General features: G+C 36.1%; 1 protein-coding gene across 1 annotated transcript in view; it reads right to left on the bottom strand.

The window, feature by feature from the left end:
* Positions 1-26,824, bottom strand: part of AFG2A (AAA ATPase AFG2A) — a 342,792-nt gene that overhangs the window by 208,707 nt on the left and 107,261 nt on the right. The window contains exon 14 of the mRNA XM_007470730.1: positions 26,344-26,470. Within this exon, the coding sequence (XP_007470792.1) occupies positions 26,344-26,470 (127 nt within the window). The remainder of the gene's footprint in view (positions 1-26,343; positions 26,471-26,824) is intronic.

The following is a 26,824-nucleotide window of genomic DNA, read 5'->3' as shown; positions in this document are numbered from 1 at the left end:
CCCGTGTCCCCTGCATCGGCAGGCGGACTCTCAACCACTGCACCACCAGGGAAGCCCTCCCTTTCTCTTTCTTAAGTGAAGATTGGTTAACTCACTCCAACTGTGACAAAAGCTACTACACTAGCTGATGTTAGCCCATAGTTTTTATGAGGGAGAACGTACAGACATGCAGCACCAGTCAACTGGTAATACAATGCAAATGTCAGAGAATGAATTCAGGTTTATAAATGCAAAAGCAGAAGATTGTCAAAGTATTAAACAAGCAAACAATTCAAAGACATTAAATCTGACAAAGAATTTAAGAATTAATTTACTTAGTGGTTCAGAGTGTGAGTTCTGAAATTGCCTGAATCTGTTAAACTGCCAGCCCCAGTGAATTAGGCAATTTACTTACCCTTTTAAAGTAATAGTCTCGGGGCTTCCCTGGTGGCGCAGTGGTTGAGAATCTGCCTGTTAATGCAGGGGACACGGGTTCGAGCCCTGGTCTGGGAGGATCCCACATGCCGCAGAGCTACTAGGCCCGTGAGCCACAAACTACTGAGCCTGCGCGTCTGGAGCCTGTGCTCCACAAGAGAGGCCGCGATAATGAGAGGCCCGCGCACCGCGATGAAGATTGGCCCCCGCTTTCCACAACTAGAGACAGCCCTCACACAGAAACGAAGACCCAACACAGCAAAAATAAATAAGTTAATAAACTCCTACCCTCAACATCTTCTTAAAAAAAAAAGAAAAAAAGTAATAGTCTCCCCAGCTGTTAACCAGGGACAATAGAGCCTACCTCATAAAGTCACTGCACTCAATAAAAAATATCAGCCTTCTACTGGCGTTTGAAAAAGCACACCTTCATTTTATCCAGAAGAGGAAATGAGTACATCATTAAGCCTGAAAATAAGGGATTAATGGAGGAGAACTCTTAAATCTCCAAAAGTATGCTACATGTGCTAAGAACTACAATTTTGCTCACCCTCCCCACACATTAACATTTAATTTTCTTCACCTTTCTACTTACATAAAATATACTACCTCTTATTTTTATTACATTAAATACTCTTTTTTGTACTTTAATACCAAAAAGAAGTTTGAGAATCAAGATTTCCAAAAGGTATGAGTATGATGATTGGCTTATACTTGTTTTTTCCATAAGAAAGTATAACTCTGAATAGGTCTGCCATCAAGTGCCATCAAATATGTAACCTTTGGGCCATAAATTTTACTGGCATAAGAGATTAAAAAGGTACTGAGAAGGTAGACACTATTACTTGATATGCAATATAATGATGTATCCAAAGCCCTGGTCTGGTTTACCTGCACTGTTCCTTCCAGGAGACAAGAATGTAATCTAGCATTAAAAAAAAAAGAAAGGAAAACTATATTTTCATAATTTTAGTTATACTTTATTACAATAAAAAAACAGATTTAAAACTGTCCATAATACATGCATAACAAATTAACTGACTTTTGTTACTTAATAACCTTACTAAAAGATTTATTTGTAAAATCTCTAGTTTGCCAAATTTTTACTAAGAAACCAAATTCTCTAAGAATCTTCCCAGCACCAAAATTCTATCTGTTCTGCCCTAAAAGCTGGGTGGTAATATTTGAAAGTAAAATCTGCTTAAGCAGTTCTGAGCTTACTGAGGCAGTGACAAAGAGAGGTCTGTGTAAATGGGTTATCAGAAGATAATCAAGGCTAGGAAAAGAGCCAAGATGCAGGAGGCTTTACCTCCAAGAAGGTACTACTGAGGACAAACTGTTGCTGAAATAAAGCTGACATTTTCCTTTGCATTTACAATTAAAAAGTTTTTTTCAAGTGTGTTTAATGGTCAGGTTTATTGAGATACACTTTAAGTATTACAAAATTCTCTACTTTTAGTTTTACTGATAAAAATGTTTTGACAAACACATACAGTCCAATAATCACCACTACAGCCAAAATATAGAGTATTTCTGTCCTCCCAGAAAGTTTCCTCATGGCGCTCTGTGGTCCAGGGCCTTTCCCTCAATTCTCAAATCTGTTATCTGTCCCTATCATCCTGCCTTTTCCAGACTGTCCCACAAATGGAATCAGTCATTATATTCTGTAGCCTTTTGTATCTGGCTTCCTTCATCCAGCATTTTTAAGATTTTTAAGATTTCATTCAGCTTGTTGCATGTATCAGTAGTTTATTCCTTTCTACAGCTGAATAGTACATCACTGTAGGAACATATCACAATTTCTTTATCCATTCATCAGTTGATAGACATTTGGGGCTGTTTACGTGATTATGAACAAAGCTGCCTTAAACATTTACTTATAGGTCTTTATGTGGACAAATGTTTTAATTTCTCTTGGACAAATACCTAGGAGTAGGATTGCTATATAGTATAAGTATGTATTTAACTACATAAGAAACTTTTATTTAAAAAAATTGATAACTTCACTTAAACTGTGAAGAAAGATACTAAATTGATGGTATACCATAGTTTTTATGAGAGAGAAAACACTACTAATCCTGCACAATTTATCGAGCTAAGGAATACATTGGTATTGTGTAAAATATAGAGAGTGCTTATATTTGACTAGAATCATTTAGATAACATGTAAATCACCCAGAGCAGGCCTGGTGTGTAGTATAAACCTAATGACTGCTGGTTCTCTCTCCAATGTTCAAACTTCCCTTTTCTTAATGTTCCCAACTCCCCCAAACCCAAACTTACATAAACGTACACTTAAACTTAAATCATTATTTGTTTAATAAGTTATACAGTAGAACAAAAACACACAAAAATTTCAACTACTATTTTTAAAAGCAAAGCCAATTCCACTCATTCCCTTAAGCTGTTCCTTCTTCAGCTGCAGGAGGGGAAGCCTCTAAAAGCAGCAGATCCTGAGTAATATTCTGTTGTGTATATACGTATATGCCACATCTTCTTTATCCATCCGTCTGTTGATGGACACTGGGGTGCATGTATCTTTTTTGAAATTGAGTTTTTGGTTTTTCTGGATATATACTCAGGAGTGGGACTGCTGGATCATATGGTAACTCTATTTTTAGTCTTTTGAGGAACCTCCATACTGTTTTCCACAGTGGCTCCACCAATTTACATTCCCACCATCTGTGTACAGGGTTCCCTTCTCTCCACTTCCTCTCCAACATTTGTTGTTTACAGACTTTTTGACAATAGCCATTCTGAGAAGTGTGAAGTGATATCTCATTGTGGTTCTGATTTGCATTTCTCTAATAATTAGTGATGCTGAGCATCTTTTCATGTGCCTGTTAGCCATCTTTATGTCTTCTTTGGAAAAATGGCTATTCAGGTCTTCTGCCCATTTTTTATTTGGGTTGTTTGGGTTTTTTTGATATTGAGTTGTATAAGCTATTTATATATACTGAAATAAGTGAGAGACAAATACTGTATGATATCACTTACATATGCAATCTAAAAAACGAAACATGGATTTATACAGCAAAGCGGAAACAGAAAACAGATATAGAAAACAAACTAGTGGTTATCAGTGGGGAGAGAAAAGAGGAGAGGGGCATGTTAGTATGGGATTAAGAGATACAAACTACTATGTATAAAATAGATAAGCAACAAAAATATATTGTATAACACAGGGGATTATAACCATTATATTGTAATAACTTTTAATGAAGGATAAACTGTAAAAATACTGAATCAATATACTGTACACCTGAAACTAATATAATATTATAAATCAACTATACTTCAATCAATCAGTCAATCAATAGGTAAAATAAATGAATACATAAAAATGTAATGGATGACTAAAAAACTAAAATAGAAGCAGCAGATCCTACACACAGGAAACATTTCAGGTAAGCATCACCATCTTGTGTCCAAAAAGAGTAATTGCAATACCAAATTTATTGTCAAATAGAGAACACAGATGATGACAGAGACCAGCGAGTATGAGATCTAAAATCCATTTTTCCAAATTTACTCAGATGTATATGCCAATACATTATGGCATACAAAGTCTACATTGTTCATGTTTGATGACTGTAATATTTCAAAATTTAAACTGTATTTCAAATTAGATGGCCTAGATCTTAGGAAAAGAACTGAGTTTTCTTATATTATACAGCCCTGTCTGATACTTTTGCACACCCCTTCCAAACACAGAAACACACAACCTGAATATAATGCCAGACAAAAAAATGGAATATTACTGTTAACGCTCTCTATGCACTTTAAAAGTAATCACCAAATTAGCTCTTCTATTAATGATTTTAAAATATTCAATAAATGGCTTCAGATTTAGTTCTTGGCTACACTTAACATTAGTTCCCTAATATGAGATTCTATAAGCATTAATAATCCAAGTGAAGAAGATTTTTCAACTTTCAAAGTAACTCAATTTAAAATAATCATACAGACATTTCTGTTTTAAGTAAAAATTATTTTTACATTAATAGAAGCTTTTAAAAAGAGCACACAAAATACACCAAAATATTACAGGCTGAACAGACAACTGTGAAAAGAGAAAATATGCAGCTCAACAAGTTTTCTTTTTTGAAAGAATAATAAATTTTCAGAGAAGAAAAAGTGTTCTTCAGCTGTCAACTAAGTTCTCTATTACACAACAGCACCTTTAAGGCTGATTTATGGCTCCCCCCCCCCTTTTCTGACAATCAAGTGTTTAAAAAGAAAAGTCACTTTTGTACCTGGATGATATTTGCTTACTTTATAACCTGTACAAAGAAAGGAACTTTGCAATAACAAGAAAGTTTGAAAAGGTGATACCTGAAAAAACTGTTTTAAAAAAGACAAATAAAACCCAGAAAACCAAAAGAGAAACCTCAGACATCTGTTTGGTAAATATCAACCTTTTATGTAGCATTTGTAATCTCTATTACTATCTATCTCTGTCACAAAGTAAGAGAATTGTAGAACATTACTGATATATCAGAGATTGTCTAGTACATCTTTGACAGGTACAGAAACAGAGGCCCAGAGAGGCTAAATAATTTCAAAGAATACACAGTTTGATAGCAACAGAGCTAGAGTTAGAAATCAAGATCCCTTCATCTGTGTCTGTCTCATTTCTTTTTCTTTTTTTCCAAATAGGTTCACTTCATTTTATTTTATTGAGATGTAATTTACATCCTGTAAAATATACCCACCTAAAGTGTACACTTCAACGTCTGTAGTACAACCATCAACAGTCTAGTTTTATAATATTTTTGTCACCTGGAAAATTTCCCTCATACACATTTGTAGTCAATCTTCACTCGCACGCTCAATCAATAATCTGCTTTCTATCTCTATAGGTGTGACTTTTCTAGAAATTTCATACAAATGGAATGATACAATATGTAATCTTTTATATTTTCTTTTACTTAGAGAAACGTCCCCGAATTTCACCCATGTTACTGTGTGTATCAGTTATTCATTCCATTTTTTATTGAAGTACAACTGACTTCCAATATTATATTAGTTTCAGGTGTACAAAACAGTGACTTGATGTTTTTACACATTATGAAATGATCATGACAATAAGTCTACCTACCATCAATCACCATATACAGTTATAACAATGTTTATTGACTATATTCCCTATGCTGTACATGACATCCCCATGACATATTTATTTTATCCCTGGAAGTTTATACCCCTTAATCCCCTCTACCTATTTTGCCCATCCCCTCACTCCCTTACACTCTGGCAACCACTAGTTTATTCTCTGTATCTGAGTCTGTTTTGTTAGGTTTGTTCATTTGTTATGCTTTTTAGATTCCACATGTAGATGAAATAACATAGTATTTATGTTTCTCTGTCTGACTTATTTCATCTACCATAATACTCTCTAGGTTCACCCATGTTGTTCCAAATGGCAACATTACAATTTTGTTATGGTTGAGTAATTCTCCATTGTGTGTGTGTGTATGTGTATCACATCTTTATCCACTTATTTATCATTGGGCACTTAGATTGCTTCCTTATCTTGGCTATTGTAAATAATGCTGCAATAAGCACTGGGGTGCATATATCTTCTTGTACTAGTGTTTTTGTTTCTTAGATAAATCTCCAGAAGTGGAATTTCTGGGTAATATGGTAGTTCTACTTAATCCTCGCTAATACTTTTTAATTTTTGTCTTCTTGAAAACAGCTCTGACAGGTGTAAGGTAATATATCATTGTGGTTTTGATTTGCATTTCCCTAATGATTATGGTGTTGAGCAACATTTCATGTGTCTGTTGGCCATCTGTGTGTCCTCTTTGGAAAAATGTGTATTGTCTGCCCATTTTTTAATTGAGTTGTTTATTGATGTTGAGTTGTATGAGTTCTTTGTACATTTTAGATATTAACCCCTTCTTGGATATATTATTTGTAAATATCTTCTCCCATTCAGTAGATGGTGGCCTTTTCATTTTATTGGTAGTTTCTTTCACTGTGCAAAAGCTTTTTATTTTGATGTAGTCCTATTTATTTATTTTTGCTTTTGTTGTCCTTGCCTCAGGAGACAGATCCAAAAAAATATTGCTAAGACCAATGTCAAAGAGCTTCTATGTTTTCTTCTAGGAGTTTTATGGTTTTAGGTCTTATGTTTAAATCTTTAATCTATTTTGAGTTTATTTGCATATGGTGTAAGAAAGTAATCCAGTTTGAATCTTTCACATGCAGCTGTCCAGTATTCCCAACACCATTTATTGAAAGAGACTGTTTTTTCCCCATTGTACATTCTTGACTCCACTGACATAGATTAATTGCCTATATAAGCATGGATTTATTTCTGGGTTCTCTATTTTGTTCCATTGATCTGTATGTCTCTTTCTGTGCCAGTACCATACTGTTTTGATTACTATATTTCTGTAGTACAATTAGAAATCAAAAAGCATGATGCCTCCTACTTTGTTTTTCTCTCAAGACTGCTTTGGCTATCCTTTGTGGTTCCATACAACTTTTGAGGATTATTTGTTCAAGCTCTATGAAAAATGCCACTGGAACTCTAATAGGGATTGCACTGACTCTGTAGATTGCTTTGGGTAGTACGGACATTTTAACAGTATTGATTCTTCCAATCCATAAGCACAGTATATCTTTCCATTTATTTGAGTCATATTTAATTTCCTTCATTAATGTCATAACTTTTGGAGTACACTCCATGGTTAAATTAATTCCTACGTATTTTATTTTTGACGCAATTGTAAATGGAATTATTTCTTAATTTCTCTGTTAGTGTATAGAAATGTAACAGGTATTGGTATATTAATTTTGTATCCTACAAATTTACTAAATTCATTTATAGCTCTAATACATTTTTGGCGGAGTATTTGCGGTTTTCTATATACAATATCACGTCATCTGCAAATGCTGAAAGTTTAACATCTTCCTTCCCAATATGGATGCTTTTTACTTCCTTTCCTTGAATACTCTCTGGCTAGGACTTCCAATACTATGTTGAATAGATGAGGCAACTGGGCATCCTTCTCTGGTTCCTGATCTTAGAGGAAGACCTTTCAGCTTTTCAATACTGAGTCTGATGTTAGTTCTTGGTGTGCCATATATGGCCTTTATATATTGAGATATATTCCCTCTCTACCCACTTTGTTGAGAGCTATTATAATGAATGAATGGATATACAATTTCGCCAAACACTTTTTCTGCACCTACTGAGATGATCACATGATTTTATCATTTGTTTTGCTAATACAGTATACTATTTTGACTGACTTGCAGATACTGAACCATCCTTGAATCCCTGGAATGCATCACACTTGATCAATGTGTATGTTCCTTTTAATGTGTTGCTGAATTTGGTTTGCCAATATTTTATTCAAAATTTTTGCATTTATGTTCACCATGGATGTTGATCTGTAATTTTCTTTTTTTGTTGTGTCTTTGGTTTTGGTATCAGGGTAATTAATGCTGACCTTGTGGAATGAGTTTAAGAGCATTCCTTCCTCTTCAATTATTCTGGAATACTTTGAGGATACTATTACTTCTCCTTTAAATGTTTGATAGAATTCACCCGTGAAACCATCTGATCCTAGACTTTTGTTTGTTGGGGCTGTTTCAATTAATGATTCAAGTTCTTTACTACTAATTGGTCCATTCAGATTTTTTATTTCTTCCTGTCTAAGCCTTTGAAGATTGTATGTTTCTATGAATTTGTCCATTTCTTCTGGGATGTCCAATTTGTTGTAGTGTAATTGTAGCAATTTTTTATGACTTTTTGTATCTCCATGGTACTAGTTGTAAGTTCTCTTTCATATCTAGTTTTATTTATTTGGGCCCTCTTTCTTTCATAATGATTCTAGCTAAAGGTTTGGGAATTTTATTTTTTCAGAGAAATAGCTCTTGGTTTCATTGATCTTTTCTAATGTTTTTTAAGTCTCTACTTCATTTATTTCTGCCTTGATCCTTATTACTTCCTTCCTTCTACTAACTGTGTGCTTTGTCTTTTTCTCATTCCTTTGGGTGTGAAGATAGAGATTTTTCGTGATTCTTGAGGTAGGCTTGTATTGCTATAAACTTGCATCTTAGACTGCATTTGCTGAGTTCAACAGATTTTGGAAAGTTGTGTTTCTATTTTCATTTCTCTCAAGGTTATTTTTTCATTTCCTCCTTGATTTCTTCATTGACCAATTTGTTGCTTAGTAGCATGTTGTTCAGTTCTCCATGTGTCTGTATTTTCTCCAGTTGTCCTGTAATTCATTTCTGGTTTCATACTGTTGTGCTCGGAAAAGATGCTTGATATGATATTAATCTTCTTAAATTTATTCATTTTTTAATTTGTTAACATCTTTATGGGTGTGTAATTGCTATAAAATGTTGTTAGTTTCTGCTGTATAACAAAGTGAATCAGCTATATGTATACATAGATCCCCTCCCTCTTGAGCCTGCTTCCCACCCTCCCTATTCCACCCCTCTAGGTGGTAACAAAGCACCAAGCTCATCTGCCTGTGCTATGAAGCTGCATCCCACTAGCTATCTATTTTACATTTGGTAGTGTATATACGTCACTGACACTCTCTCATTTCATCCTAGCTTACACTTCCCCCTCCCTGTGTCCTCAAATCCATTCTCTATGTCTGCATCTTTATTCCTGTCCTGCCCCTAGGTTCATCAGAACCATTTTTTTTTTACATTCCATACATATGTGTTAGCATACAGTATTTAATTTTCTCTTTCTGACTACTTCACTCTGTATGACAGACTTTAGGTCCATCCACCACCTCACTACAAATAACTCAATTTTGTTTCTTTTTATGGCTGAGCAATATTCTATTGTATATATGTGCCACATCAACTTTATCCATTCATCTACCAGTGGACACATAGGTTACATCCATGTCCTGGCTATTGTAAAGAGTGCTGCAGTGAACACTGGGGTGCATGCATCTTTTGGAATTATGGATTTTCCGGGTATATACCCAATAGTGGGATTGCTGAGTTATATGGTGGTTCTATTTTTAGTTTTTTAAGGAACCTCCATACTCTTCTCCATACTCTATCAATTTATATTCCCACCAACAGTGCAAGAGGGTTCCCTTTTCTCCACACCCTCTCCAGCATTTATTCTATGTACATTTTCTGATGATGGCCATTCTAACTGATGTGAGGTGATACCTCATTGTGCTTTTGGTCTGCATTTCTCTAATGATTAGTGATGTTGAGCATCCTTTCATGTGTTTGATGCCAATCTGTATATCTGCTTTGGAGAAATGTCTATGTAGGTCTTCTGCCCATTTTTGGATTGGGTTCTTTGCTTTTTTGATATTGAGCTGCATGAGCTGCTTGTATATTTTGGAAATAAATCCTTTTTTCATTGCTTCATTTGCAAATATTTTCTCATTTGCAAATATTTCTTCATTTGCAAATATTCTGAGGGTTGTCTTTTTGTCTTGTTTATGGTTTCCGTTGCTGTGCAAAATCTTTTAAATTTCATTAGGTCCCATTTGTTTATTTTTGTTTTTATTTCCATTTCTCTAGGAGGTGGGTCAAAAAGGATCTTGCTGTGATTTATGTCAGAGTGCTCTGCCTATGTTTTCCTCTAAGAGTTTTATAGTGTCTGGCCTTATATTTAGGTCTTTAAACCATTTTGAATTTATTTTTGTGTATGGTGTTAGGAAGTGTTCTAATTTCATCCTTTTACATGTAGCTGTCCACTTTACCCAGCACCACTTATTGAAGAGGCTGTCATTTCTCCACTGTATATTCTTGCCTCCTTTGTCAAAGATAAGGTGACCATATCTGTGTGGGTTTATCTCTGGGCTTTCTATCCCATTCCATTGATCTATATTTCTGTTTTTCTGCCAGTACCATACTGTCTTGTTACTGTAGCTTTGTAGTACAGTCTGAAGTCAGAGAGCCTGATTCTTCCACTTCCATTTTTCTTTCTCAAGATTGCTCTGGCTATTCGGGGTCTTTTGTATTTCCATACAAATTGTGATTTTTTTTGTTCTAGCTCTGTGAAAAATGCCCTTGGTAGTTTGATAGGGATTGCACTGAATCTGTAGATTGCTTTGGATAGTATAGTCATTTTCACAATGTTGATTCTTCCAATCCAAGAACATGGTATATCACACCATCTGTCTGTATTGTCTTTGATTTTTTTCATCAGTGTCCTATAGTTTTCTGCATACAGGTATTCTGTCTCCTTCTTTAGGTTTATTCCTAGGTATTTTATTATTTTTATTGTAATGGTAAATGGGCGTGTTTCCTTAATTTCTCTTTCAGATTTTTTGTTGTTAGTGTATAGGAATGCAAGAGATTTCTGTGCACTAATTTTGTATGCTGCTACTTTATCAAATTCATTTTCTGGTAGCATCTTTAGGATTCTCTATGTATAATATCATATTATCTGCAAACAGTGAGAGTTTTACTACTTCTTTTCTGATTTGGATTCCTTTTTTTTCTTTATTTTCTCTGATTGTCATGGCCAAAACTTCCAAAACTATGTTGAATAATAGTGGTGAGAGTGGGCAACCTCGTCGTACTCCTGATCTTAGAGAAAATGGTTTCAGTTTTTCACCACTGAGAATGATGTTGGCTGTGGGTTTGTCATATATGGCCTTTATTATGTGAGGTAAGTTCCCTCTATGCCTACTTTCTGAAGAGTTTTTATCACAAATGGGTGTTGAATTTTGTCGGAAACTTTTTCTGCATCTACTGAGATGATCATATGGTTTTTACCTTCAATTTGTTAAAATGGTGTTATCACGTTGATTGAGTTGCATATATTGAAGAATCCTTGCATTCCTGGGATAAACCCCACTTGATCATGGTGTATGATCCTTTTAATGTGCTGTCGGATTCTGTTTGCTAGTACTTTGTTGAGGATTTTTGCATCTATGTTCATCAGTAATATTGGCCTGTAGTTTTCTTTGTGACATCCTTGTCTGGTTTTGGTATCAGGGTGATGGTGGCCTCGTAGAATGAGTTTGGGAGTGTTCCTCCCTCTGCTATATTTTGGAAGAGTTTGAGAAGGATTGGTGTTAGCTCTTCTCTAAATGTTTGATAGAATTCGCCTGTGAAGCCATCTGGTCCTGGGCTTTTGTTCGTTGGAAGATTTTTAATCACATTTTGAATTTCAGTGCTTGTGATTCGTCTGTTCATATTTTCTATTTCTTCCTGATTCAGTCTTGGCAGGTTGTGCATTTCTAAGAATGTGTCCATTTCTTCCAGGTTGTCCATTTTATTGGCATAGAGTTGCTTGTAGTAATCTCTCATGATCCTTTGTATTTCTGCAGTGTCAGTTGTTACTTCTCCTTTTTCATTTCTATTTCTATTGATTTGAGTCTTCTCCCTTTTTTTCTTGATGAGTCTGGCTCATGGTTTATCAATTTTGTTTATTTCTCAAAGAACCAGCTTTTAGTTTTATTGATCTCTGCTACTGTTTTCTTCATTTCTTTTCCATTTATTTCTGATCTTTATGATTTCTTTCCTTCTGCTAACTTTGGGTTTTTTGTTCTTCTTTCACTAACTGCTTTAGGTGTAAAGTCAGATTATTTATTTGAGATTTTCCTTGTTTCCTGAGGTAGGACTGTATTGCTATAAACCTCCTTCTTAGAATTGTTTTTGCTGCATCCCATAGGTTTTGGGTGGTCGTGTTTTCACTGTCATTTGTTTCTTGGTATTTTTTGATTTCCTCTTTGATATCTTCAGTGATGTCTTGGTTATTTAGTAGCGTATTGTTAGCCTCCATGTGTTTGTATTTCTTACAGTTTTTTCCTGTAATTGATATCTAGTCTCATAGCATTGTGGTCTAAAAGATACTTGATACGAATTCAATTTTCTTAAATTTACCGAGGCTTGATTTCTGACCCAAGATATGATCTATCCTGGAGAATGTTTTATGAGCACTTGAGAAGAAAGTGTATTCTGTTGTTTTTGGATGGAATGTCCTATAAATGTCAATTAAGTCCAACTTGTCTAATGTGTCATTACAGCTTGTGTTTCCTTATTTATTTTCATTTTGGATGATCTGTCCATTGGTGAAAGTGGGGTGTTAAAGTCCCCTACTATTATTACTGTAGATTTCCACTTTTACAGCTGTTAGCATCTGCCTTATATATTGAGGTGTTCCTATGTTGGGTGCATAAATATTTACAAGTGTTATATCTTCTTCTTGGATTGATCCCTTGATCATTACGTAGTGTCCTTCTTTGTCTCTTGTAATAGCCTTTATTTTAAAGTCTATTTTGTCTGATATGAGAATTGGTACTCCAGCTTTCTTTTGATTTCTGTTTGCATGGAATATCTTTTTCCATCCCCTTTCAGTGTGTATGTGTCCCTAGGTCTGAAGTGGTTCTCTTGTAGACAGCATATATAAGGGTCTTGATTTAGTATCCATTCAGCCAGTCTATGTCTTTTTTTTTTTTTTTTTTTTTTTTTTACACAATGTATTTATTTATTTATTTATTTATGGCTGTGTTGGGTCTTCGTTTCTGTGCGAGGGCCCTCTCCAGTCGTGGCAAGCGGGGGCCACTCTTCATCGCGGTGCGCAGGCCTCTCACTATTGCGGCCTCTGTTGTTGCGGAGCACAGGCTCCAGACGCGCAGGCTCAGCAATTGTGGCCCACGGGCCCAGCCGCTCCACGGCATGCGGGATCCCCCCAGACCAGGGCTCGAACCCGTGTCCCCTGCATTGGCAGGCAGATTCCCAACCACTGCGCCACCAGGGAAGCCCGGCCAGTCTATGTCTTTTGGTTGGAGCATTTAATCTATTTACATTTAAGGCAGTTATCAATATGTATGTTCCTATTACCATTTTCTTAATATTTTGGGGTTTGTTTTTGTAGGTCTTTTCCTTCTCTTGGGTTTCTTGCCTAGAGAAGGTCTTTTAGGATTTGTTGTAAAGATGGTTTGGTGGTGCTGAATTCTCTTAACTTTTGCTTGTCTGTAAACATTTTAATTTCTCTGTCAAATCTGAATGAGATCCTTGCTGGGTAGAGTAATCTTGGTTGTACGTTATTCCCTTTCATCAGTTTAAGTATGTCCTACCACTCCCTTCTGGCTTGCAGAGAGTTTCTGCTGAAAGATCAGCTGTTAACCTTATGGGGATTGCCTTGTATGTTATTTGTTGCCTTTCCCTTGCTGCTTTTAATATTTTTTCTTTGTATTTAATTTTTGGTAGTTTGATTAATATGTGTCTTGGCATGTTTCTCCTTGGATTTACCCTGTATGGGATTCTCTGTGCTTCCTAGACTTGATTGACTATTTCCTTTCCCATATTAGGGAAGTTTTCAACTACAATCTCTTCAAATATTTCCTCAAACCTTTTCTTTTTCTCTTCTTCTCCTGGGACCCCTACTATGTGAATGTTGGTGTGTTTAATGTTGTCCCAGAGGTCTCTGAGACTGTCCTCAAGTCTTTCCATTCTTTTTTCTTTATTCTGCTCTGTGGCAGTTACTTCCACTATTTTATCTTCCAGGTCAGTTATCTGTTCTTCTGCCTCAGTTATTCTGCTATTGAATCCTTCTAGAGAATTTTAAATTTCATTTATTGTGTCGTTCAGCATTGTTTGTTTGTTTGCTCTTTAGTGCTTCTGGGTCCTTGTTAAGCATTTCTTGTATTTTCTCCATTCTATTTCCAAGATTTTGGATCATATTTACTATCATTACTCTGAATTCCTTTTCAGGTAGACTGCCTATTTCCTCTTCATTTGTTTGGTCTGGTGGGTTTTTACCTTGCTCCTTCATCTGCTGCATATTTCTCTGTCTTCTCATTTTGTTTAACTTACTGTGTTGGGGTCCCCTTTTTGCAGGCCACAGGTTCGTAGTTCCTGTCTGTTTTTGGTCTCAGTGGGTGAGGCTGGTTCAGGGGCGTGTGTAGGCTTCCTGATGGAGGGGACTGGTGCATGTGTTCTGGTGGGTGGGACCAGATCTTGTCTTTCTGGTGGGCAGGGCCGTGTCCAGTGGTGCTTTTGGGGTGTCTGTGAACTTAGTATGATTTCAGGCAACCACTCTGCTAATGGGTGGGGTTGTGTTCCTGTCTTGCTAGTTGTTTGGCATGGCGCATCCAGCAGTGGAGCTTGCTGGACATTGGGTGGAGCTGGGTCTTAGTGTTGAGATGGAGATCTCTGGGATACCTCTTGCTGATTATATTACATGGGGCCGGGAGGTCTTTGGTGGTCCAGTGTCCTGGACTCGGCTCTCCCAGCTCGGAGGCTCAGGTCTGACACCCGGGCAGAGCACCAGGACCCCGTCAGCCACACAGCTCAGAAGAAAAGGAAGAACAAAAAGGAAGGGAAAAAATTTAAGTTAAAATAAATAAATTAATTAATTAAATAAAATTAATAAAATTTACAAAAGAAAGAAGGAAGGAAGGAAGGAAGGAAGGAAAGAAGGATGGAAGGAAGGAAGGAAGGAAGAAAGAAATTAAAAAGAAAGAAAGAAAGAAAGAAAGAAAGAAAAGAAAGAAAGAAAAGAAAGAAAGAGAACAACCAAACCAATAAACATATCCACCAATGGTATCAAGCACTAAAAACTGAACTAAGATAAACAAAAAAATCAGAAACAAATCAGTCGCAGACAGCTAACCCCAAGTCTACAGTTGCTCCCAAAGTCCACTGCCTCCATTTTGGGAACATTGGCTGTCTATTCAAGTATCCACAGATGCAGGGTTTATCAAGTTGACTGTGAGGATTTAATCTGCTGCTCCTGAGGCACCACGGAAATATTTCCCTTTCCCTCCTTTGTTCACACAGCTCCTGGGGTTCAGCTTTGGATTTGGCCCTGCCTCTGCGTGTAGGTTGCCCTCAGGCATGTGGTTCCGCCCAGACAGGAAGGGGTTAAAGCAGCGGCTGATAAGGACTCTCTTGCTCTCTCAGGCCGGGGAGAAGGAGGGGTATGGTAATCATAATTGGGATGTGGGGCGAGCCTGCAGCGGCAGAGGCCGGCATGACACTGCAACAGCCTGAGGCATGCAGTGTGCTCTCCCAGGGAAGTGGTCCCTGGATCTCGGGACCCTGGCAGTGGCGTGCTGCACAGGCTCCCAGGGGTGGGGGGCTGGGGTGTGTGGGTAATTACCTGTGCTTGCACACAGGATACTTGGTAGCAGCAGCCTTTAGCATTCTATGCCCATCTCTGGGGGTCTGAGCTGATAGCTACAGCTCGTGCCCGTCTCTGGAGCTTGCTTAGGTGGTGCTCTGCCTTCTGTGGGCACACGGGGAAGGAATCTCGTCTCCTCACACACCCCAAAACAATGGTCTCTTGCCTCTTCAGCAGGTCCAGAGTTTTTCCTGGACTCCCTCCTGGCTAGCTGTGGTGCTAGCCCCCTTCAGGCTGTCTTCATGCAGCCAACCCCAGTTCTCTCCCTGGGGTCTGACCTCCGAAGCCCGAGCCTCAGCTTCCAGCCCACACCTGCCCCAGCGGGTGAGCAGACAAGCCTCTAAGGCTCGTGAGTGCTGGTCAGCACCGATCCTCTGTGAGGGAATCTTTCTGCTTTGCCCTCTGCACCCCTGTTGCTGCACTCTCCTTTGTGGCTCCAAAACTTCCTCCCACCCACCCCTCATCTCCACCAGTGAAGGGGCTTCCTAGTGTGTGGAAGCTTTTCCTCCTTCATAGCTCCCTCCCAGAGGTGCAGGTCCCATCCCTATTCTTTTGTCTCTGTTTTTTTTCTTTTGCCCTACCCAGGTACGTGGGGATTTTCTTGCCTTTTGGGAAGTGTGAGGTCTTCTGCCATCGCTCAGTAGGTGTTCTGTAGGAGTTGTTCCACATGTAGATGTATTTCTGATGTATTTGTGGGGACAAAGTTGATCTTCATGTCTTACTCTTCCGCCATCTTGAAGGTCTCCTTCCTTAAATTTATTAAGACTTGTTTTGTGGTCTAACATGATCTATTCTGGAGAATGTTCCATGCACACTTGAACGTGTATTCTGATGTTTTTGATGGAAAGTTGTGTATGTCGATTAATTTAATATGATTTAATGTGCCATTTAAGGCCACTGTTTCCTTATTGATTTTTCTGCCTGGATGATCTATCTGTTGATGTAAGTGGGATATTAAAGACCCCTACTCTTATTGTATTACCATCAATTTCTCCTTTTATGTCTAGTAATATTTCCTTTACATATTTAGATGCTCCTATGTGGGTACATAAACATTTACAAATGTATCTTCTTCTTTGATTGACCCTTTTTTCACTTTGTAATGCCCATCTTTGTCCTTTGTTAGGATCTTTGTTTTAAAGTCTATTTTGTCCGATACGTCTATTGCTACCCCAGCTTTCTCTCTGTTTCCATTTGCACAGAATACCTTCTTCTATCCTTATAATTTCAGTCTGTGTGTGTCTTTAGATCTGATGTGAGTCTCTTGTAGGCAGCATAGAGGTGGCATCATTTTTTTTGAATTCAGCCACCGTATGTGTTTTGATTGGAGCATTTAGCCCATTTACATTTAAAGTGATTGTATGTACTTACTGACATTTTAGTTGTTTTCTAGTTGTTTTTGTAGTTCTTCTCTGTATCTGTCTTCTCTTGGTCTCTTGCCTTGTGGTGTGATAATGTTTGATTTCCTTTCTCTTTATTTTTTATGTATCTACTGTAGGGTTCTGATTTGTGGTTACCATGAGGTTCATTTATAACAGCCTATTTATACAGCTGTTTGTTTGAAGCTGATAGTCACGTAAGTCAAATTCATCCTAAAAGCACTACATTTTAACTCCCCCCACCATGTTTTATGTTTCTGATATCATATCTGCAGCTTTTAATTTTGTGTATCTGATAACTACTCACTATAGTTATAGTTGAATTTACTACTTTTTTCTTTTAACCTTCATACTAGCTTTTTAAGTGGCTGACACACTGCATTTGGCATATACTTGCCTTTACCAGTGAGATTTTTTTCTTTCATATATTTTCTTATTTCTAGTTAAGACCTTTTGTTTTCTGCTTAAAGAAGACCCTTTAGCATTTCTTCTAAGGCCATTTTAGTGGTGATTAACTCCTTGAGTTTCTGCTTGTCTGCAAAGCTCCTTATTTCTCCTTCATTTGTAAATGGTAACTTTGCTGGGTACAGTATTCTTGGGTTCTAAGTTTTTTCCTCTCAGCACTTTTAATATATCACACCACTCCCTTCTGGCCTGCAAAGTGCCTGCTGAAAAATCAGCTGATGGTCTTATGACTATATATTGACTCTTGAACATCATGGGGGTTAATTTGTGTATAACTTATACTCAGCCCTCAGTATGCATGGTTCCTCAACATCTATGGATTTGACCAAGGACAGACCATATAATTCTGTTGTATTTACTATTAGAAAATATCTGCATGTAAGTGGACCCTTGCAGCTCAAACCTGCATTGTTCAAAGGTCAACTGCAGTTGTTTTTCTCTTGCTGCCTTTAAAATGTTCATTATCATTAACTTTTGCCATTTTAGTTACGATGTATCTTGGTATAGATCTCTTTGGTTTCATCTTGTTTGGGACTCTGTGCTTCTTGGACCTGAACATCTGTTTCCTTTCCCAGGTTAGGAAACTGTTCATCTTTAGATGGATGATGGCCTGGATTTCCACAGCACCAGGAGACTTTAGAGCAGCAAGCAACTAAATTATTTTTAATACCCAAATAACAGTTAAAAGCCCGAACTCTAGGAGTTTATATTATTCTTTGTTAGGCTATTGCTTGTTAGAAGAGTACAGTGTTCAATTCATGGTATTTCATGCATTTGTGTTGACTATTAAGGAAGAAATGATCATGTCTTCTTACCCTATAATGCAAATGTTAGTATGCTTGATGTTGTTCCAGAGGTCTCTCAAAGTATCTTCATTTAAAAAAATTCTTTTTCCTGTTTACTGTTCTGATTGGGTGATTTCCACTATTCTGTATTTCAGATAACTGATCTGTTCTTCTGTATTATCTAACCTGTTGTTGATTCCCTCCAGTGTATCTTTCATTTCAATTAGTGTATTCTTCAGCTCTGGTTGGTTCTTTCTTATATTTTCTAACTCTTTGTTGAAGTTTTCACTGTGTTCCTCCATTCTTGTCCCAAGTTAGTAAGCATCTTTATGACCATTACTTTTAACTCTTTATCAGGTAAATGACTTATCTCCCTTTCATCAGCCCCCCTCCCCCACCCTGCCCAGGGTTGTATCATTTTCTTTCTTTTAGAATATATTCCTGTCTCCTCATTTTGCTTTGACTTTCTGTTTGTTTCTATGAATTAGGTGAAATAGCTACCTCTCCTGGTCTTGAAGGTATCACCTTGTATAGAAGCATCCCCTGGGTAGATTGATGTGCTGTGCATCTTTGGCAGGCCAGCTGGAGCTGGAGTGGGTGCAGGCTAGGGTAATTCTGGGATACATCATGTTGGGGCCACCCTGGATGGAAGGCTGGAGCTGGAGCAGGCATGAGCCAGGGGGTTCCACAGTTCAACTTCTAAGGCTTAAATGAAATTACTAGCATAAGCCCAAGGCAGTGAAACTACTACTTAGCAGAAGACTCTAAGGAAAAACCTGGACATTTTAGTTTTGTTTTTCTTTTGTTCCTGATGACTTTAAATTCAATAGCAGTCCACAGTGTGATTGACCTGGCTAATAAACTAACACAGTCACGGAATGCATTAGCTGAAGCACAGTATTCAGATTAAATGCCTTAAGTGTCTCAGTCAGCTCTGTACTGATCACACTAAAAATTAATTATAGTATATACATTTGTGGATACCACAATTTCAGAAAGAAAGGAACAAATGGACAACATTTCAGGGGGAAAAAAAAGGGTAAGAACGCTGAAGATGGAATAAGGGTATCATATGAAATAAAACAAGATGCCAAACCCGGAGGAGGAAAGATTGGTTCGTGAGATGGAATGTAAAGATAAGACACACAATACAGTTTTCAAAAATAAAGAACCACATAGGAGAGGTATTAAAAACTGTTCTTTATAGTATTTTGGAGTAGAATCAGGCTGGTGTGTAGAAGCTTTAGGCAGAAAAACAGCTGCTTGTTCAGTAGACTAAAGAGCTTTCTAATAGTCTGAGACTAAGATGAAGTGGTCTATTTCATGAGTTAACAGGTTCCCCATCAGTATAGGCGAGTAAGCAAAGGATGGAGAAATGAGGGGTAGAAATTTTATAGCAGGGTCAATGCATCAGAAGGATAACTAGGCTATCACACCTTCCAAGTTCTCTCCAATCTTGAAAAAATTAATTTCCTTTAGAATTTGTGTATCAAGGACAATATGTATTTAATTATGTTATTACTCTTTCTCTAAAAGAAGATTAAACATACTCCTATTTGCATGGTGACATAACCAAATATTATTTACTATGAAATGCATAAACATAGACTCTTAACTCCTCAAAATTTAAATATCTAGCCTGAAAATCTCAATGATAAAAAACACTACAGAGAGCATTTAACTCACAATTGTAAAAAGCAAAACAACCAATGTAACTATAAGACTGAGGTGTCATGAATAAATATTTGCTATTTTTTCATATAATAAAAAACTTCATTTCTATATTTATGGATTTTGGTAAGTCATTCAGTTGGAAAAATAATTATTTAGTCCAAGAAAATGTATTTTAAAAGATTAAGTATTAAAAAATGTCCAAGAAGAGATTGAAGGTATTTTAAAGAACAAGAAGTTAATACAGCCTTCCTACTACTATTGGTTTATTTTAAGCTCAGCATGATATTATTGACATATATAATTTATCTTCAGAAAATTTATGCAATACATATATTTCAACAATGTTTAGAAAAAGTTTGTGGTTCATGTGTGAACAACAGACATCAGAGACTTTAGGAAACTGCGAAACACTTACAAGGATAGATCAATGGTCAGTAAACTTTTTCTGCAAAGGTCTAAATGGTACATAATTTAGGCTTTATAGGCCATAGGTCTCTACTGTAACTACTCTACTACAGTAGTACAAATGCAGTCACAGACAATACATCAAAAATTAGTGTAACTATATACCAATAAATCTTTATTTATGAGGCCCGAAATTTGAATTTCACATCATTTTCACATGTCACTAAATCATCTTTTTTTCCCAACCATTTAAGTATGTAAAAACCATTCTTAGCTCATGGGATGTAGAAAAACAGTCGATGGGTCAGATTTGGCTCACAGGCCATAGTTTGCTGACCCCTGGGACAGACAGTCTTTATCTTAACTTCTAAATGAAATATGACCCACATATGCATACAACCTCTGACCAAATTCCAATACCCCATTCCCGAAGCTGAAACCCTTACAGCTACTACCCTAATAGTGAAAACACTTAGCGTTTTAAAAAACAAAAAAGAAAAACACAAACACTCAGCAACAATAATAAAACTACTTCTAACAGTCCTGTAAAATGATGGTAAAGCTGAAATCGGAAGATGACCTTGGAAGCACCAAGTCTGACCACACTGTGGCTCACCTTCTAACACCCTAAGACTCTCCACATCATTTTGATAAATATAAAAGATCGATAAGCATCCCTTCCTTAAATACTTACAGGAAAGTAAAGAATTATGATTCATTTAAACTTTTAATGTTTCTTAGATCAAGCAGCTTGTTTTTTAGTACTGACTTAGCTGAGAACAGCAATAATAGATGAATGGGACTTTTAATTTATAACTAGAAAGGGTGGGGAGGAAAACCATTCACAAACATATTTTTAACCTGTCTGAAGGTATTTTTTGGAACACAATTCATTTAAAATTGGAAGCTACATATATTTAGCTTCTCATTTGCTGACATTTCTAAACATGCTAATGTTTTCCATGTTACAAAGCAATAAAAATCAACTTTTAATTTATAGTATTTAAGAAATAAAAATATTGTCATATTTAACACATCAAGCCATCTTCCAGAAAAACTGGAAGGAAAATTAATGCCAGTTTATAACTTCCATGAGTTAAACATACTAAGTTAGAAAATAATTCTGAACACTGAATTACTCAAGACCTCTACAAAACTTACAAAAAATCGAGCAATCTGTTCCATGGATGTCTCAGAGCAGAATTTTTAAAATTTTACAAATTTATTATTATAAGAAAACCAGGTTTCAGGCTAGAGATAATAATTACAATAGTAATCATTATTGAGAGCCTATTATATACCAAGCATCAGTACTAAAAGTAACCGAAGGGACTAAATTTTAAAATATTCATAAAATTAAACAATTTCGAAGCTTGTTTAACACTAGGATAAGAAGACATGATCATTTCTTCCTTAATATTCAACACAAATGCATGAAATACCATGGATTGAACACTATACTCTTCTAAAAGGGACCATGTAAGCAATAGCCTAACAAAAAATAATATAAACTCCTAGAGTTCAGGCTTTTAACTATTATTTGGGCATCAAAAATAATTTAGTTGTTTGCTGCTCTAAAGTCTCCTGATGCTGTGGAAATCCAGGCCATCATCAACCTAAAGACAACGTAACTACTTGACATCACAATCTCATTAATCTTCATCTGTCCTTCATATCCTGTCATTCTTATGCAAAATGGACTCAAGGATGCAACTTCTCTTCACTTATCTATAAGCTGAAGGAGGAGGGTAGGGGGGTAAAAGGTCTATGGAGACTTCAGGATACCACTGGAGACCCCAACCAATCACTTTACTCAACCTAGTGTGCTACATTACAGTTATTGTGTTTGACAAGTAAATATGACATAGCAGGAAGTAGGATAATGTGATTCTTGAGCTATATGTCTCACTTCCCTTGCTGAAGCCCCAGGAAGCTCCAGCTTTAGTTTCCCCAGACTATATGAAACTGAAATATTGTCCAAAAAAGACACAAAAAATGTGCAACATATGGATCACATAATGATATCAATTTCACTCCTCTGACAGTCCAAGAATTCTCTCCGTTCCAATATACTAACTTAAGGTCATCATGACATAGAGGTTGTGGGTTAATAGGCAAAAGGACTGTAAAGTAAGCTAGCTAATTTACAAGGCCAAACACCTGAATTAAATGTAGCCAAAGTTAGACTAAATGCATTATTTCTTTCACACTAGAACAGTCCTTTTTCTTTCCAGTTTTATGCCAAAAACAAAATTTCTACCTTTCAGTATCAGCACAGGAAATTTACTTTAATTCTCCTGTTGCCTATTCTCTTCCTACTACCGTTTCCTCCAGACAAGACAGGTGGTGAAAACTATGTCTATTCATTTCATAAAAGGAAGTTGTTTTTTTTTTTTAAATCATCTCTTAAGACTGCTTTGTTTCTAATGGCACATTCAGGGCACAGTTTGAACACCATGTTCTAATCACACATGTGCTGAAACTTTTCTTATAGTGCTATTAAACAATACACAAATAATGCTGTATAACAGTTCAGAGAAAAAAATCTAGAAAATATACCTCTGATATAGTTTATACCATCTGAGTAATAACAGAAGTACAGCTAACAAAAAATTCACACTACACATGAATATGGAATTCTACCTGAAATAGAAAACAATTAAAATATTTTTTACAAAAATCACTGATTATTTAAAGTAGTGTTTTTTGTACAATTACAGATACATGTAGAATGTAGACCATGGTTCAATGTACTAAATTCAAAGTTGTACTTGAAAGCATAGCATATCATTTGATGATCTTGAAGGCACTGCTTTACCACTTAAAAATACTTTTTCCATTTACCAATTTTATGTTTTACTGCCAGTCATAATTATATTATTTCATCTATTACAAATTAAACATTATAAATTTTGAAAATCTGAATAGTAAATTAAAAAGGCCTTTAGATCCCCTGACCTAGAAAATTGAGTCTTTGTAGCTAATAACAAACACTTTCAATAACTTTTAAGTGTGCTCATCCAAGATTAGCTGGTTAAAAAAAGTTGGATTCCTAATTTTTAAAACTAACCAATATATGTACATGTGTGTATATATATGAACATGTGTGTATATATATGATGCATGCATATATACAAGCATACATATAAATACACATATATATATGTGTGTGTTTGTATATGTTTGCACTTCTCTCTGAAGCCTCCTGAAGCAAAGGTTAATCAGTCAAAAGATGTTACCAGTGTGTAATAATATTGGTACTTAAAACACTTATTTTGGACAATTAGGTGGTTTGAGAACCAAGGTATTAAAGGTAACATTTTATAAAGGATCAAAAATATGACTAGAATTTTGGCAAGATATTTTCCAAACTTTAATTTCTCAAACTGTGATATTGGAGACTGTCACTTATGAGTTGACATAATAAAATACAGCATCTGCCTTCTAAGGCAAATATTATTAGCAAGTAAGAAACATATTTAAAACAATGCACAAAGAAATGTAAAAAAGAACCACTTCCATCCCTTCAATCTCCCACCTTCGGAGACAAGTTCTGCCCCAAATCCAGTTAATCATTTTCTCCAAGGCCAAGATATCCACAGACTAAAGTATCCCCAAAAGAATGGAAGTCATCTACCATTATCTTTGGGGTTTTGACGTATTCTAAGATGAGACTGAAAAAAGGTCCAAAACCTTAGAGTGGCCCAAGATAACTTATTATCTCTAGGTTTATATTAAAAATTTATTGGGGTCTTTTGTATCAGGTATAGGTAAAACCTAGGATAAATTTCACCTTACTGCAAAATACAACAGTTGGGGTTCAATCTAGGTCTTACAGAGGGAAAAGTAAGAAAAAGAGGTAAGTCAACAATTCTACTGTATTAAATAATAGGCTTACTACGTGTTATACATATAAAGAACATGAAAAATGTATCCTTTAAATAAAGGAGTTTAAATTCATTTATCCTTTTCTATTTTAAGAGAGATTATATGTATAACTGGAAGAAAGATATATCTGGACAAGGCAAGGCAGAGAAATGCTCCATCTGAGAAAAGATAGAATCCACAGAAAAGGACATTTCAAAGGAGCAGGTTTGTAGCCAATCAAATGACTGGCAAAGATAAGTTGGTCTCTGTGAAAGTTGGAAGTTGTTCTTAGTGCCCAGAAGAGAACTCACATAGGGGTTGGGGAAGAAGCTGAAGAGCACTGTGGTAGAAAGAATTTTGCTCAGCCACAAGATTCTGGTCCTCTGCTAGACACACACCTTCTCCCAGTTATTCCATCAAATGTTGGACTAGGTGCTATTGGGAAGGGCTTTTGCAAATGTAATGAAGATCCTGAACCAGCTGACTTCAAAGTAGAGAGATTTTCCTTGGTCGGCCTAACTGGATCAGGTGAGACTTCAAGAGACTAGGCTTTTCCTAGCAATAGAAATTTAAAGTGTAAGATGGATAAAATATGATGGAGATTCTCCATTGCTGTCTTTGAAGATGGAAGGGACCACATATGTGGGTCTCTAGGAGCTGAGAGTGGCCCCCAGCTGACATCTAGTAAGAAAATTCAGTCCTTAGGTCTACAGTCACAAGAAGTGAATTCTGCCACAATCACGTGAGCTTAGAAGAGGAATACCAGCTCCTGATGAGAACGGTTGGCCAACACCTTGTTGAGTCCCTGAGCAGACAACTCCATCATGCCACACCCAGATTTTGACCTACGTATAGAAACACTAATAAACGAGTATTGTGTGAAGCTGTTAAATTCGAGGTAATCTGTTACACAGCAAGACAAAATTAATACAAGCACTAAACAAGCTAAATCATACAGCTTGATTTAGAAGAACCCAAGAGGTTTACTATAAGACCAAAGTCCTACTTCAAGACATGTGTCTAACATCAAAGACATACAATATTAAGAAACCAAAGACGGCCACTATTAGATTAGACGTTGTAGAGAAAAAAAACCTAAGAAATTTTAGAGCTCATTAGCCATGGGGTAACCAGGAGACAAATGTCATAAAAAAACAATGTATATTTACCTGGATAAAGATGATTCTTGGATTCACTGAAACCAAAAGGTGGGATTAGGTAATCTCTAAGGTCTCTTTCAGCACTTTCTGTAATTCTTGTCAAGACACAATTCTATCTTTTTTATAGACATCAGAGATGTCTGGGCACCAACCCAGATCCTACAAATGCTCATAACTTACCTAGCTTCTTGTAAAACACTGCAGCAGAAAGGGCACAATTTAACTTATTAAGGTTCAAAGCTTTCTTACCTGCATCTGACCAAGGGACTTTAGCACACAGCAAAATACCTTCCCACATAAAACCTCTTTTCATATCTTCAAAAAGATGATTTCTTTCAAAATCCCATTGTTAAAACCGAAAGTTTGTATATATGTGCACAGGGAGGGAGGAGCTCATAAGGTCATGGACATGAGGCAATAACAGCAACAAAAAAAAGAGAAACTGGTTCATGCCCTGGGAGTAAATTTTTACTCTCAGTTTAGATCATTAAGTATAAATTAGGCACTTAAAAGTTAAGTGAACTCATTTATTAAAATATGACTTGGGGAAAAGTCGTGGTAGCAATAGCTTGAAAGTGTTAATTTTGCACCTATGTAGCTTAATTTAAGCCTAAGTAACTTAAGAGAAATAAAATCCATTGTCATTTTTATTCTAATTACTCTGAAAGCAACTGAGAGGCCAGGACTTCTAGAAAGTTGTTGAAAATAACTTGAGTCTAACTAGTAGTAAATAGCTGGAAGCTTACCTTAAAATAATGAAAATGTTAAAAAGTTCTGAAAAAAAATCAGATGAAACACAAAAAGAATTTCAGAACTTAAATACTCTAGGGAAATATACCAAGAATTTAATGCAACAATGAGGGAGGGAAAACTCAAGGGGTTACAAAATAGTTTCATTAATACCAAACATAAGTAATAAAAACATAAACAAAATCTTTTCTCAGTTCTCTTCATTTCCTTTAGTTTAATCTTTCAGTATCCTCTAAATAACAAACTGATTAGAAAGTAATTTGACAGGAAAAAAAAACCCCAAACCCCAAAATCCCCAACATAATCAAACGATCCAGTTCTTGACTTTAAAATGCCCAGACTGGCTTCTTTCTTACCTTGTCTATCCTATCTGGACGGTTAGTAGCTGCCAGGATTGTCACATCCTTTAACTGTTCAATGCCATCCATTTCTGTCAAGAGCTGAGCCAAAACACGATCGGCAACATTCCCAGCACCTGATGAACTGATTTTTAAAAATACAGTTTTAAAAATCTGTTTATCTATCCCCAAATACTTTACTATTTTTAAAAGATCGTATATTCTATAACAAGAAACATTATGTCTTTTTCAAAACATACAATGCATGCTTCAGAATTCATTACTTGAATTAGATCCAAGAACTAACTATATTAAATCATTTCTTTTCCTCCATCAACAACCATGATTATTTTCTTTCCAATAATGAAATGCTAAGAGTGTCAAATATAAAAGATCTGGGAAGTAAGAAATAAGATTATTTTTAAAAGTTCATCAAATACGTAATTATTTAACTTAATCAATATTTACATTCTTTCTTTTTTTTTTTTTTTTTTTTTTT

This window comes from Lipotes vexillifer, unplaced genomic scaffold, assembly GCF_000442215.2.
Source record: "Lipotes vexillifer unplaced genomic scaffold, Lipotes_vexillifer_v1.1 scaffold1276, whole genome shotgun sequence".
Taxonomy (NCBI): domain Eukaryota; kingdom Metazoa; phylum Chordata; class Mammalia; order Artiodactyla; family Lipotidae; genus Lipotes; species Lipotes vexillifer.
Note: the sequence above shows the minus strand (reverse complement) of the source record. Positions and strands in the feature narration are given on the sequence as shown.